Raw genomic sequence first — 16,784 nt, 5'->3', positions numbered from 1 at the left:
CTTTAAATAGAATATATTGACTCGAGTAGGCCTAACATAAGCTCACTAACAAGTACATTTTATAATATCATAGATCCGGCTCGAAGGACCGATGACGCTACTTTATCAAACACTACGTATTTAGCACTACCTGGCGCCCCCCGACAGCGCCATGATGCAGTTGCCAAGCGCCAGCAGCGAGCGGTTAATGTGCGCACCCTCGAGGCGGCGCGCTCGCAGGCCGGCGCGCTCCGACCCCGCCAGGTCGATGAGGAACAGCCGCCCGCGCTGCAGGCCCGCTGACACCTGCCGGCTCACCGACACGCTGAAACAAAAAAACTATATTGTTTAGCCTTTACTCGCGGATCCTACCCATAGAGAATTCCTAAATAAATCCAAAGGAACACTGTATAATTTTTGTGGGAAAGGTAGCCCATAATCCAGAGCATAAATTTTAAAGACTTACGGTCTTACTGCAAAAGATTTAAGCACCTGTTGAACAGTTGATTAGAAAAAAATTCAGTACATAATAGTCTCAAAACAACTGTTCAATAGATGTTTAGATCTTTTGTGGTAAGTGTGGTTAGTTTTTATAGGTTTTATATTAATTATAATAGTCTGTAAGAAGATTTATTAAACGACCACTACTGCTAGATAAATAGTACTTGATAGCACACTCAATACAGAGTATGCTCCATAACATAGGTAATAATTCAAGCAAAATTGTAGGATACAGAAACCTGTAATTTCCCGAAATTTATAACATTCGAGAGCCTTTCCTGTGCACGATCCTTTGTGTCAGGAAAATAGCACCTCGCGTGGAATATAAATTGCAATCCTGTCACAGTCGAAGTTGATCCTCCTTCCGTATTAACAGGACTTTTGTAACTCCAAAATTTTAGAAGAAGTATAGTAGTAATGTCTTGTAAGTTTTAAGGCTTGGGCCTAGAGACTAAGGCATGCAGTCTATACATTTGCCAATGTCATTCAAAGTTTCAACAATCACAGAAACTTTTAACAAGTAGAGGCATAAAAAAATGAAGTGGAAAAAAGAAAGACACTGGGGGGAGGGGGCAGTAAACAGTTTGACCTTAGTCTGACCTTAAAATACCCCTCCATCATTCTATAATCCTCATTTTATAACTCCGAGGGTCAACATTATTGACTATTGCTTCTTATGCTTCTAAACTCAAGGCTAGTTTGAGGTATCATACAGATCGGTATATACGGACCGATCCATACCGACGGTCCGCGTGACACTAAAACCATCCCAATAGTCTTAAAAGAATACCTTAGAAGCGCATGTCCCCTAGAAGAGTGCTGGTTCGCATGTGTGGCCTCGGCTGTCCTGGCACGGTCTCCCCTCGCTAGCAGTTCCGCAACATGCGCCGCGTCCGTAGCCTTGATCTCGCTAAGGCCGGCGACTGTGGGCGCGCCGCTCCCCCCCTCGTCCCGTAGTTCTAGCGGCCCAGCGCTCGGGTTGAGCAGATCTCGAATGTTCTCGTTGTAGATCTCGATGTATGACATCTTAACCTGGTAAAGATTAGGAAAGTAGTAATTTCTAAAGGTCTTATGACGTTTCGCAATAGTTGTTAATATCACAAAACATTTTAAAACCTTACAATAATCTTCTTTAAGATTAAAGTCGATGAGAAAGATGATGTTTCACATCTTGAATAATTATGCACCCAAAATGCTAGTGTGCTAGTGCTACGAACGTGCTACGAGGTGCTACGAAGTCCCTTTGAGCTACGCCGTCGTAGCAATGTCACAACTCACATTGTACTTGTATTCAAAATTTTAGATATCTTCTATCGAGTACCAAATCGGTAATTATTATAAGTCATTTTGTATTTTTTTTTCTATGGGCCAAATTTCTACAAATTACAATCTACCTCGTAGTTTGTCATATTTATCAATTCAAGTTTTTAAGAGTTTTCAAAAGTATTAAGTACTTCCTAACCATATATTATGTTCTAGTTTTATATGAATTTAAATTTGTATCTATTTAAAACCGTTAAAAACATTAAAAAACCTATTATATGGTGCTACGCCCTTGTACTACGAATTGGGAGTTGTCTACCAAACTGTAGACATAATATTGCCATTTCTTTATTGTGTTCATTATTGTGACGTCAGAGTTCCAGTCTATTGTAATAGTGTACTGTGTTACGACTTACGACACTGTGATTCACAACATTTTTGCAACTCATTTTACTAGAAGAGTCTGTAAAGCTTAGTCAGTGCTACGCCTACTGACGTATATCTATTGTCAAAGTCGTGCAACATAATGTTTTTATTATTCGTAGAAAATAATACTATAACTCTTGCATTGTATTTTTAACATTTTTTTTTTTATTTCTTTTTAACTTTATTATGGTAAAAAATCTAACGTCAGGTTATATTTTTATGACGGTACTCCTAGGCTGCGTTTCCACCAGAGATGTGTTGCGAGGAATGTGTTTTTAAGGCCCAATAGCATCGCCGCCCTGAGCGATGTCATGGCAAGCTCACGTCACTAAAACGATTCTATTGGTTCTCAAAAACAAAAACACCTTGCAAGTCGCAACACATCTTTGGTGGAAACGCAGCCTTAAGAAGTCTGAATAAAATATGAGTGCTACGCCGTAGCATTTGCTACACCGTAGCAATTGCTACGACAAATGCTACGAAACCGTAGAACATACGAGTATTGTTTTTGACAAGAATACTGAACATTGACAAAATTATACGTGAAGTATATCCATAATTAATATGATAAATGCAACAATATGTCTGTATGTTTGTCTGTTACCTCATCATGCCCAAGCCTCTAACCGAACCGAAGTTCAACAAAATGCTGAACTTCGGTATGGAGATACTTTGAGTCAAAACAAATGACATGGGATACCATAATAAGGCATATAGCTGACTGGCTAGCAATATTGATATTAATAAATCTTAATACAATATATTTTTAATTGTTATTATTTTATTAGAAAATTCCAGAACTGCTGGTTTGTTGTTGTTTTTACCGAGCTATGGAAAAAATGTACGGTACATTTTTCCCGCACGATAAACGAATTTGGCGCAACGGAGTCACGGGCGTTATCCAGTAACCATTGTAAAAATCAAAATCATTACCCTTCGCTTAGGCTTTGCCATAGCCGGGTAAAAACAACAACAAATCAGTAGTTCTGGAATTCTCTAATAATATATTATCAATTAAAAGTATCTATATATTAATACGTGAACCAAAAACTTTGTATCCCTTTTGACGAAAAATGGGGAAACGTAGGTGAATGAAATTTTGCACAGTTATAGTTTATATTGTGAAGGAGTGCATCGAGCTAATAATATTTTGAAATGATGCTTTTATCATACAATTTTTTAACAAATAAAACATTACACACACTACAACACACACACTAGGAAAAATGACAGATTTTTGAGTGACAAGCCTATACATACGAATTATACTCTTTTATTTATGATTGAAGTCTGTTGACAACAAGGTGACAAACTAAAAAGGGATTATAGTTTTTTTTTATTAAATCTTAGATACTATTATACTCGATTTACATTCGCGCGCGAGCCACGAGGCGAGCCGCGAGACGCGCCGCGAGCCCTGAGTGTAAACTAGAGCTCGCGGCTCGTCTCGCGGCGCGGCTCGCGGCTCGCAGGGCTCGCGTCGGGAGCGATTTCCTAAGGATCTCGAGCTTTGTGTTTACACTCGCGCTTCGACGCGAGTTGCGAGACGCGCCGCGAGCCGAGCCACGAGACGCGAGTATAAATCTCGTATTAGACAATGCTTACACGGCCAGTCTGAGATCAGCTGAGTCCCAGAGACAAGAGTTGAAAAAAATATGTTAAAGTCAATATTTTTGTACAAAATATAGGTAGTAGTCCTAATGTCGTTGAAACTAAGGTCGAATTTCGACCATAGGGCGATCTCTAGTTTTATATTAAAATGTATTAATAACAGTTGCTATAATTGTCCCTAATTTCGATTAATTAGCGTCCTTTACCAACAAAAGCTGCCCTATTTCGATATCAATGGCACCATTAGCGAACTCTTATTAGTAAGGCATAATTAAAGACTTATATTATAATAATACGCTCTTACTATAATATGGGCTTGAATAATTCAGAATAATTGCGTAACATTTTCAATATTTATAGAAATGTTAAATACGTTGTATAGGTGTAAGATAAATATAGATGTAAAAGATGTAAACGTTAATTTTCGCCTAGTATTTCCAATAATAGCATCTAACTGATTCTAACTCTTATACTATATATATTCATACAGAAAAATCACTAAGTAACAAAAAACCTATTGAGTAAATGGTGAACGCTACCAACAACATAGGTAAGTCTAACATGTTAAATTAATATTGTGCGTCATTACTTTCTATACTTATATTATACTAGCTTTCGCCCGCGGCTTCGCTCGCTTTATGAAGTGTAAGGTATCAAAGTACCTTACTCGTACTCATAGACATAGACCTAAACTCCCCTCCCGCACGCGTACGCCTTAGCCCACTTCGCAACGGGCCGAATTTTTTAATTTCGCCATAACTTCAAAACCAAACGTCCAATTTTAACCATTCAAAGACCAAATATTATCTACATAAACTGTACTTAGTGATGAAATAATTTATTTTGATAAGAATTAATAGCGGGAGTAAAACAAACGCGTTTAAATGTAGTCTAAAAAAAAATCAAGATATTTAAATAAAAAAATAGTTGTTGGGCCGTTGACTCGACATAGATAGGTTTAGTGTGTCGCGGAAGTTTTTGTAGATATTTATAAGATCTACAATTAATAAGAACAGTTTATGGTTCTATCTTTTATAGTTTAGGCCGCGTACGCAAAATAAGTAACTTTTCTGGTTGATTTTTACACCTTGTGTCAGAAAAACTCAAATATCTTACGGAACCCTATTTTTTCCAAACTAAAATTTAGCCTATGTTACTCGTGGATAATGAAGCTTTCGAATGGTGAAAAAAAATTTAAAATCGGTCCAGTAGTTTTTGAGCCTATTCATTACAATTTAACAAAGTTCTCCTTTTGATTATATTAGTGTAGAAAATATGCGAAAGTGTGTCTGTCTTACCTCTTCACGCCCAAACCACTGAACCGATTTAGCTGAAATTAGATACTTCGAGTAGCGGGAAAGGACATAGGATACTTTTTATCTCGGAAGAATGTACGGTTCCCGCACGATAAACGAATTTTGGTGCAATGGAGTTGCGGGCGTCATCTAGTCCTGTATATGTAAAGAAATAAGAAATTTCAAGATATATTTAGTAACGCGTTTGTATTATGTGTTATGTAAAATCATCACTATTATATTGGTACAAAAAAAACATAAATGTTTAAACAGGAAAACGTGAAAAATGGCTTTTAACTAACAGCTATATTAGCGTCACCGGAAGCTACAACATTCTCAATTATGTAAGACATTTCATGAACACGTGAATATCGGAAACAATTTCAGCTAATAAATGGAAAATTTATGGTTCGTTTCTAGATGTTTTACCCTCGAACTCAACGAAAGTGACTCTTATGGTGTGGACATAAGAGTGTTATCGGGGGTGGGATAGCCCTGAACAGAGTGCCCGAAGGCAGTAATTTCAGTGTACACACAGAATGTCAATAGCCTAATACTCGCCGCTACCTTGAACTGAGCCATTATGGTGGTGATAATAAATTTATGGCATATCACATATAAACTTTGACAGGTTATGTTCTAGAGCTCAGTATAACTGCCAACTCATAAAAAGGTTAATGTAGAAAGATGTATACTGTATAGCCTTCATTTGTTTTGTTAGTGTTATATTTTTCTATAATATTATAATCATAGTGTAGCTCATTGGCTGTATAATATACTAATAGAAGAATACTTGCGTACAAAAGTTAACATCGAATTTATATTTTTTATTCAAATTTAAAATCAATTTAATATATCAATTTAATAAATTAACGTTATTTAATTTGTGAACATGAAGACAAAATCAAGTTATTTCTAAAGACATAAATGAATCAGTTATGTGTGTAATGTAGTGTGTACTTATATCTACTACGTAGTTTAGTAAGTTTTTTGTCGTAGCCATTAATATATATACAATAAGGATATAGAGCAAATTCTACTACTAAGGCCGTGCGCCCATTGCGACTTTTTGTAGCGATGCAGTCGCGATACTGTTTTTTTTAATGAAATAATGGGGCAAACGAGCAAACGGGTCACCTGATGGAAAGCAACTTCCGTCGCCCATGGACACTCGCAGCATCAGAAGAGCTGCAGGTGCGTTGCCGGCCTTTTAAGAGGGAATAGGGTAATAGGGGAGGGTAGAGATGGAAAGAGAAGGGAATAGGGGAGGGTAGGGAAGGGAATAGGGGAGCGGATTGGGCCTCCGGTAAACTCACTCACTCGGCGAAACACTACGCAAGCGCTGTTTTACGCCGGTTTTCTGTGAGAACGTGGTATTTCTCCGGTCAAGCCGGCCCATCAGTGCCGAAGCATGGCTCTCCCACGTCTATATATATGACTGTCGCATATTTGCATCGCTACAGACGCAAGTTTGCATCGCTACAATCACGCGGTTGCATCGCTACAGACGCGCATTTGCATCGCTACGTCGCACGTTGCAAATGCGAGTAACAGAGGCTACAAAAGTCGTCGTATGCTAGGGCCCTAATGTGTAACGATAAGCGATGATGGCATTATCTTCCTGTGTCATTCCAAGGAACTGTAATAATTGTTATTTGTTTCGTTATATGGCGAAATCAATATAATATGAGCAATTGAGCACATACATATATTATGTGGTATGTACAGTGTACACACTACATAGTCATTACCGTTAATGACTACGGCTAATGATCTTTTGAAACAGTAAATATGTTTTCACTCCTTTTATTTTCCTCGAGTGGTTTTCCTATTATTTTCATCAAATTACGCTCCTGCATATTTTATTAGAGCATTAATGTTTTTTTATTATTATTAGTTTAGAATAAATTTAATTTGTTTATGGCTGGAATCATGCACCCATTAAACTATTATCACTATGATTTGTTACACCTTGTATAGTATTAGCCTATTAGGTATGCATTCATTCAATTCATATCGGGTTAAAAATATTTCAATTTAATTAAAAACTTTATAATATTCCTTACAATTTTCGTATAATTTTTTACTTAGATGATGATGATTACTACAAAAAGGATTATATTCCGTGATGTAACAGTGCACTGCGGCGGCTTATCAGATCCGCATACCCCGGCAGTCGGCACAGTACATCTACTGTGTCACTGCATTGCATTAATGCAGTGGAATAAACCTGTATAAGTAAGGCGAAGTTCGCACGAGAGTAAAATAATCGGCCAAGTGCAACTCGCACAGAAACACAATTTTTAGTAAAAATAGGTGGTAGGCTAAAAATTATGTTTTTTTTTGTACGGGAGCCCCCCTTAAAATTCGATTTTATTTCAATATTATTATTAATTTATATTAAAGTACACATTAAACTTAAGAATGTGTGAAAAAAATATAAAGTCCCTACCTCTTGCCATTATTGATATAGAGCGGAGCGGTTGTATGGGAGCCCCCCTCAAATTTTGTTTTCGGTATTTGTTGTTATAGCGGCAACAGATATACACAATCTGTGAAAATTTCAGAAGTCTAGCTATAGCGGTTCTTGAGATACAGCCTGGAGACAGACAGCCGGATAGGCAACGAAGTCTTAGTAATAGGGTCCGGTTTGTAAAAACAGCCCTTTGGGTACGGAACTCTAAAAACGTTTAAGTCGAGTTTACACTGAGGATCAATTTCATCATTTACTATGCAAGTAGGTATACATTACGGTACCTAAGATGCCTGTTAAAATTTTGAATTACTCATTGAAAAATGTATCGCATGACTCATCATCTCATCAGCTTTTTCAATTTGGTTGGATTATGCCAAGCGCAGCGAGAAGTCGCGACTTATAAGTCTTCATATACCCCGAGCAAAAAACGTAGGTTCGCCGTCTCTGTTAAAGACAGATATTAGAAAATAAAAAAGAGCAATTATCTGATAGTACTTAACTAAAAGAGCACTACTGTATAATATCAACGCTAAGGGCCTGTTTCACAGCCTGTGAAACAGGCTATTCACAACTTTTTTGACAGATTCTCCGTACTTGATCTGTCAAGTTAATTGATATTAACTTGACAGATCAAGTACGGAGAATCTGTCAAAAAAGTTGTGAATAGCCTACTAGGCACTTTATCAGAAAGGGGTGAAACAGGCCCTTAATAACTTAAAAAATCTCTGAAGTAAAGAAAACCTTACGAGTATAAGCATGGGTCATAAAATTTTCTCGTATAAAATAATTTGCATTTTAAACGAACAAATTTTATGACCCATGATTCATATGGGGAATTTTTTAAATTACACACTTAGCTGTTCCATTAAATTATGAAAGTCACAACATACAGGCCAATTTAACCTTTATAAGCCATAAAACAACAACAATAATTCACATACAGTTGAAAATCGTAACCTTGAATGTCTAACTTGCTACAGCCATTAGCAAAAGCACTAATAAAGGAGTTTTTATTTTGTACAATAAAGGCCTTATACACGAGTATAAAGCAAAGTCTAATATAAAAAACTGTGAATTCTAATAGGAACTTAATTTACCACCCGCACTTCGAGACAATTAATGATAATAATTTTGTTAATAACTTTAATTCAAGAAAGATTTTGTCATAAATAATTATAATTTAATATCCATGTGTCATTTTCTATCAAAATCTCAATTAAATTAAAGTTAAGCAATCATTAAGAATCACTGAGTGTGGCCATTAAACTAAAAGACTATTTTTTAAAACTAGGAATTGTATTTTCGACTAGGACCTTTATTTAAAAGTCCGTAAAGTGTTTTTCGTAGCGCCGCGTAACGCTTCGTAGCACTTTGCTACGAAGCGTTTACTCAAGATGCTATCGACAATTTAAATATTTGCTCTTTTTATTTCTATTTAACCACTTTGCTACTAGAAATCGATATTATAAAAATTATATTATTTCTGCATTTCACCAATAAAAAAAATAGTAAGTTACCGCGTAGGTATATTATTACATTAAAATATATTATTACAATGTATGGCTGTCTGTCACCTCTTCATACCTAAAGTAATTAAAATGAAACTCAATATAGAGATACTTTAAGTCCTGAGAATGAACATAGAACATTTTATTTCGGAAAAATGCACAGTTTTGAGCAATAGACAAATTTCTATACAATCAAGTCACTATTCGTAATATATCATACTAGCTGTTGCCCGCGACTTCGTCCGCGTGGACCTCAGTTTATAGCGCGCGATGTTCAAACAACAAAATTGGTTTTATTCAAGGTTCAACAGCTATAAAAAAAAACCCTGGTACCCCTTAAATCAAAACACCCAAAAACAGCTGTGCAGTGTGCACTTATCTTATTTCATTTTTTTAAATTAAATTTTATTTATGCCAAATTTTAAAGTACATTTAGCCCCCCAATTACACAACTTTACCCATAAACTATTTATCATTGATAGGTTTAAGGTCACGTCACTCATCACTGCATAGATAAAGTACAAAGTTATTTAATAAAGTAAAAAAGAAATGACAATCGAAAAAACCAAAAATTTAATGTAAGATGATACCACCTCTTATAGAAAGACTTTTGAGCAAGCGTCAGCGCGATGTAGGAGACGGCACGGCGCCATCTATTATGTATTTTTGGAAGTAACTTAATTTGAACAAATTTACGGATTTTTACCCCCTTACAACCCTTTTTTCCAGTTAAAAAGTAGCCTATGTCCTTTCTCAGGCTTTAGACTATCTATGTACAAAATTTCATTACAATCGGTTCGGTAGTTTTGGCGTGAAAGCGAGACAGACAGACGACAGACAGACAGAGATACTTTCGCATTTATAATATTAGTATTCATATTAACTTACGTCTACGTTGTGTGCCAAAAAGTCTTAAATTTTTCTCCCTGTTAGAGTGAAACTAAAATCTAGACTTGTCACCTAGACGATAAATATTTCTAAATATAATAATTTCATTAAAATCGACCCAGCCGTTCTAAAATTATAATTAATGGTGGTACTAACACGACATCGTGTTATACCTACGTCACAGCTTACTTGTACCATTCCGTTTTAAAACGCAATAAAAATTCTATTAAGAAATAAAAAAATTATTACGTAACGAAATAATTATAAACAATTTTGTTTTTAGGTAATGCTTCTGTAACACCTTTTAAACGTTTAGCAAATTACAAATCGTATAAAGTGATAGGATAGGACCTTTATTTCAACAATATAAAAGTTATTTTCGTAGAAACTACGAGCTTTACTAACTGATCGCAGGCCGCAGACATAGCATAACAGTAATATACAGTAGACCATCCTATCACTAGGTCTAGACTCTAGAGTCTAGACCGTCTGAATCGGGCGCACATGCATAGGCGTGTACATAACTTTAGAAATCGAAACAGTACAATAATGGCGTCATTGCCCGCGCGCGAATCAGCATGAATGATACCCGCATCCTATCTTTTTATAGATGTTTTGCCTGTCATGCGGAAAACACGCGCGCGACCAGGAGCATGATGTCACCCGCATGCGGACCAGGGGCCGTACCACGAAACCGTCCTACTCTAACAAACGTGAAATGACGTTGTTAGAGTAGGACGCGGCATTCCGATTCGATCGTTTAATCTCAAAACGGTTTCGTTGTAAGCCTCCAGATCCGCGCGCGGATGAAAACACGCATGACAGAAAAATGGCCCTATCACATCGAACGCTCCTAAAATTTCTCTACGTGTTACACCAAGTCGATTTGTAAAACATAATTTATTTACGGTACTGTATTAATGTGTATTGTGGCTACACGTCGCACGCGAGCGGTAGGCAATGACCTTGTGTGGGGGTGGCGCAAGGTGACGCTATCTACCACCAAAGCTATCTGATAAGCCGTCGATACGTCAATTATGGAACGCTCTGGAAACCACTTTATTCGGTATTAGTGCTTTTGAAGCATCTTTAGTATTAGTCTACCATACCAATATTATAGACGCAACGTACTTTTGCCAATGTAAGTAATTTACTTTGCGTCTTTAACAAACCACACAATCAAAAATAAATTATATTGTTTATTAGTACGTATTCATCCCTTCTATTTATATTTCTGTCTATTAAAATGCTGACGCTATTTTGATAAAACTTGGTATAAGGAAAGTAGTAGGTACTCAGAGTCTCAAAATAGACATAAAAGTTTCTGTGGTGTAAAAATGTGCGGTTATACGCTATAAACGAATTTCGGTGAATAAAAGTTGTGTTTAGCAAATATACAAATAAAACACGACTTAACCTGTAAAAATTATAGTTTATAAATATCTAAATAATTCATTCCTTTAAAGTAGGTCGTTCTGTTTCTTCTTTCTGTATAGGTTGTGACCTGTGGGGATTATAGCGTAAGTTGACAGGAAAGGATTGAAAAGTTTTGTGCTCCAATAAATTAGAGCTGCAAATTGCTGTGAAGTTTCACACTAGTTTCACAAAGTTAGCACAAAAGTAAACTTATTTAACAGAGGCAATCGGGGACTTTACGTTCTTTAGGAGCTACTAAATACAATCTATTTTGGCATGGATAAAACTGAGCATAGCTCGAAGTTCTAAATAAGAAAAAAGCTAGGGATAAGACTGAGCTAGATACATTTTTCTACCTCATTATCCTACCTATTGAAATTCTGAATGATGATAACCAAGTGTTATCATTTGCCGTTGCCGTTGCCAAATCCGATTATAATATTAATTGTCTCCGTTTAAAATTCTTACATAATATGAATATCTCTACTAAACTAACAACTAGAAAAATATTTTTTTTAATATCTGAGCCTTACGTCGTAGTTACTCAAACGCTAGGTAAAGGGATGGACATTTCATCGCGATAATCCACGACCTTTCCTTTTATGTAGTAACAGCATATTTTATGTTTAACACAATACCTAAATAAAGTATTCCACGATAAGCTGTCAAGAAAACGGTAGCGGTTTTTTGAAATAATATCAAAAGTTATATAATAAAGTTATCTAGATCTTAAACTTAACCCTTTGCTACTACGTAAAGCCAAACTGGCTATACGGACGGTGCAGTCATCTAATGTTTCGACCTTATCTGCCGCTTTTCTTGCCTATCCAGACAAGACCAAACATTCCGTAAATACAACAGTGTCTACGGTTACACGTTCTCTGGTCAGTCTGGCATCACTTCAATTCATCATGTTGGTCAGGAATGCTGGGAGAATGATCGTCTAACCGGTTGATTATATATTATTATCTACTTATCAGCCGTCACTCTCAGACTGATGGACTGAACTGATGCAATGTAACGTTAGTCATAGTTAAAACCCTCAAAAATATGTTATACAAGAAAACTACTAAACCTAATACTGCTAACTAAATAGGGCAATATATCAGCAAAATAAAAACGTCTCTATAAAGTCGGCCGTATACAAGCATATTAATACCTCTTCCGCCCGGTCAAGGCGGCGTACTACCTGAATACTTAATACAACTTTATGAATAAGCGTTTACTGCATTGTACGTGTAATTTATACTACTGTAGCTATCGGCGGAACGGGGAACCTTACACCTTATTTAGCATTATGACATGGCATTTTCGTAAAGTTACAAAAAGTAATTGGTATACTGGAGGTGGGAACAAACTGTGGTAGGCGTGGTCTTTTTCACACAATTCCTAAACTAATTCATAGAAATTTAAGTAAAGCAGTTTTCTTAAATTAATCACAGACTTGGTTAATTTTAGCACTAGAATAATACACGAATTTCAAGTTATATATAACTGGCATAATATATATTATAATTTATGACATTACCCGAGGGATAAGGGATAAATAAAATAAAATAAATCAAAAAACTTTAACTTAATATTCAAAGACTCACAATATTGGTTTCGCTATTTATTATAAACAAACTAGTAACCATTACTTCTGAAAATATAAATTCAGTGAACCCATTTCTCTGCTTTTAATGCCTGCTAATAAACCTATGTTATAATAGCATACATTACAGATTGGTTACCAACTATAATCCAGCAGTAATCCATAATGGAGCTAAGTAAATCACGATGGAAATTACAGTGCATGTCACGGGTTAACTGGCTTTTCAATTATTCAAGTAAGACTTAACGTAAAATGGTGTATGCAACAATTCTTCACTGATCATTTAGCAAGCCGCCGAAGTCATGAATTAGGCTTTTTTACTCATACATTATAGGCCGATTTTGTTTAGTTAGGGTTTAGGGTTTTTTTTAATTGCCTAATCCGTAATCAAAATATAATCATTTAAAGAAACCTTATAAACCGAGAATTCGCTATAATATGTTTATCTGTCTGTCTTGGTGACTTATACAAAACAACTTCAAAACGGAAATAAAATAAACATTTAAAAATCATATTTGTACGGATAACGGAACTTTTTGTGTGCGAGTCCGACTCGCGCTTGGTAGTTTTTTTGACAACTCTATGTAAGAGTGCGCGATTGTACCTAAAAAACTTCATAAACATAACGCCGTTAATTACAATTCTCTTGAAGTTTACACTGAAATATTGTACCGTTACAATCGAAATCCCTCAAAACTATAAAGATTAGTCGGCGACAATAGGGGTCCTTGACCTACTCGTTGTTCCTTAATGCTGTAGTAAGTAGGACGGTGACCTTGGCTGATTCGCAATATCAAGACATGATTAACACGTACTCCGTCTTTCATACACTTTCGTTCAATTATTGGATGAGGCACGGCCGGGACGACCTCGCCCCCGTTGTAATGATGCTGACTGACATCAATTTTGGCGGTTTTTTCGAAGTGACAGGTGCTTTTTTTTTGTTACTTCTTATGGTTCATGTTGAGGTCGATGAGCAATGCATTTATCGCCTATAATAAATGCTTACTCATTGCAGAAAATTGCCTAGGGCTTAGCTCTACCTAGTAAGATGATTACAGAATTCAGCTGCTTGTGCTAAAATAACGCAGATATTATACTTTTTCACGACAAAAACTAAAGTCTAAGCGGCTAATCCAGACACAAATTTTTATATAAAATGTCAAAATTTGTATGTAATACTGTGCAACGTTGTTTTGATTACAGCATTCCATAAAAAAAAGGTTGTTCGGGTGAACACCGTTATCCTTAAAACCATCAAAATAATATGAGCCCGTCAAAATGAAGAACTTTTTCTATGAGAACAATGCTGGGAACTCAATTGGTTCATTTGATATTATTTTTCTCTATGGATTTGACGGTTTTAAGTTTTAAGGATAGCAGTGTTCACCCTAATAACCTGTATATTCGTTTATTTCATCAAAATCGGTTTGGTAAGGGTGAATATGCTCATCAATAGCTTTTGGAAATAGTCAGATTTCATACTGTTCATTAGTTTTATCTTTTCTGTAATGACGAACAGCTGGAAACTTTCCACAAATTGGTTTAAATCAACACTTACTTCATACAAATCAGGGCTGTCACTCTCAGCGATGGACGAGAAGAGATGGTTCAGCGCTCGTGACATGAGGCCGGTCATAGTATGCGTCTTTCCGGCGCCCGTCGCCCCGTACGCGAACACCGCCCCGGCTATGCCGTTCAGAGTGTCCCCAACTAGGGGCGCACACACCACTTCGTATACTTCGTCCTGAAAAAACATTAAACGTAATAAATTCTTGACATAACTAGGCTTAGGTATGCTCGCTTTCTGTAGATTACATGATCGCACTCGTATAGATGAGACTGCAATGTGCTCTTCCTTTCACTTTCACATCCTAGACGTAGATCTTGGTTGTGAACTTTCACAACCAAGATCAACAGCCACTTGGCTGTTGATTAAAAAAAATAAAATCCACAGCCGAACATATAACCTCCTCGTTTTTTGGAAGTCGGTTAAAAAGTAACATTCAAGCTCAAATCCGCGGTTTAAGCCTGTTAATAATATAATAAGAATAATAACTCCCACACTGGTTTCGGTGACGGTGGACGGTTTCATTGAAAACCAGGCCATTTAGCCGAAACTTTTTCGTTTTCGCTTCGTTATAGAATCGCCGATCAAAATGTATGGAATTGACATAAGACGAGTCGAACGTCAACGTCATATTAACGAACGCTTATGTCAATTCCATGAATTTTCATCGGCGATTCTATAACGAAGCGAAAACGAAAAGATTTTGGCTCACCCTCCCAGGCCAGCTACGTAAGAGCAATTTTATCGTGCCCAGGTGTGTGTGTATGTAGATTGTAGACCTAAAAACACCATTGTATCAATATCTTGAAAATAAAGTATAATATGAATAGAGCTTATTAAAGAAACTAGTGACCGACCGAACTTTCGGTTTCGGTTTCGGCCAGTTTCGGCCAAAAATTATAGCCGAAACCGGAACCGAAACTCATGCATCGTTCGGTAAACTTCGCAATTAACTCGAGCTTGCTTGCCAGCGAGGCCCTGGCTCAGTTCCCCACCATCTATTTAATCATGTTTTGAGATTATGTATTCCAGATTAGTCCCAAATCAAAAATTAGCACTTCGTTTTGTTTTCATTAAATTGTCTTAGCTTATGTTTATCGAAATTATATTATTGAATTTTATTTCTACGATAAAAGCAGGCTTATTTAATATATATAACTGTTGGCAAATTACGTCCTATTTTAACAATGTTTCCCAAACAAACGATTTATTAAATGCTATGATAAATTGATTATATTGTGTGTGAACTTTATTTACTTAAGAATTTTGTTTGACTGTGAGATTATAAGATGTATTAGGATATATCTTGTGAGATTTATCTAGTAAATCATCTCGCCTCACTCTTTTTTTTGGACACGCAATCTCTTAGGACTTAGACCGTTCCTACCCTGCTAGAATCTTATCTAGCCCACTTCCCCGTAAGCTTCACTCTGGCGGCCCTCAGTATATTTTTCAGGTTTAGTGGCAAAACGCCTTCTGAAGAAAAAAAATGTGACGTCAACTGCAAGATTTCTTAGTCATTTCGTTTTTAACTTCGACCGCGGTCGTGTCCATGTCTCCCATAAAAATAATATACTGCAATTATTGATTTTGTTTTCAGTAGTACGTTGTTCAGTAGTATGTCTAAGGGAGGATTTCACCAATCGCACAACTTCGTTTTATAAAACTTAGTTCTCATTAAACGCGTTCCTACGGGGATCAATAAAAAAGCAAGAAACGATATATAAACTACCCAAACGCATCATTTTTTTCGTCTATGATTTTCGATTCGCCATAACACTACACTGGCAGGACTTTAACGGCTTTAATGAAGTTTAACCGTGCAACATTGGACGTTCTGAAGATAAAACTCGGATTTGTTGTGAACTTTATGTTAGTAAAATGCAATTTGGTGCTATAAACGCGTTTATACGTGTAGAACCAATTTAGTGTACACTAAGCGTGTTCTATTTCTTAGGTGAATCGCACCTAAATAAAATGACTTCAAATAACTTCTGCTCTTGTTTCTAGGGTTTAATACATTAAGGGGAATTTCACCAATCACACTTAAACGTTTTATTAAACTAAGTTCTCATTGAACAATGAACGCGTTTATATGGCGACGTGAATCTCATTTTGTTTCAAATAGATTTTACATTCTTCATTTAACCGCGATTAATGAATCTAAGTTTACGTTATAAGTTTGATTGATGATTTTTATATATTTTTTTCATCTTTGAGCCTTGTCACGTTGTTTTAGTAACAAATAGCAAGAAAC

At 36.2% G+C, this 16,784-nt stretch overlaps 1 protein-coding gene across 2 annotated transcripts in view; it reads right to left on the bottom strand.

Annotated features, from left to right (window-relative positions):
• The window catches only part of LOC121732605 (kinesin-like protein KIF19), a 46,262-nt gene that overhangs the window by 7,482 nt on the left and 21,996 nt on the right, over positions 1–16,784 (bottom strand). For both annotated transcript variants that reach the window (XM_042122544.1, XM_042122543.1), the window contains 3 exons: positions 14,519–14,704; positions 1,271–1,512; positions 131–304 (listed from right to left, as the gene is read on the bottom strand). In XM_042122544.1, coding sequence (XP_041978478.1) covers positions 131–304; positions 1,271–1,512; positions 14,519–14,704 — 602 coding nt within the window. The remainder of the gene's footprint in view (positions 1–130; positions 305–1,270; positions 1,513–14,518; positions 14,705–16,784) is intronic.

The sequence above is a fragment of the Aricia agestis genome, chromosome 12 (genome assembly GCF_905147365.1).
Source record: "Aricia agestis chromosome 12, ilAriAges1.1, whole genome shotgun sequence".
NCBI classification, from domain to species: Eukaryota; Metazoa; Arthropoda; class Insecta; order Lepidoptera; family Lycaenidae; genus Aricia; species Aricia agestis.
The sequence above is the reverse complement of the archived record's forward strand: the minus strand, read 5'-3'. Positions and strand labels throughout refer to the sequence as shown.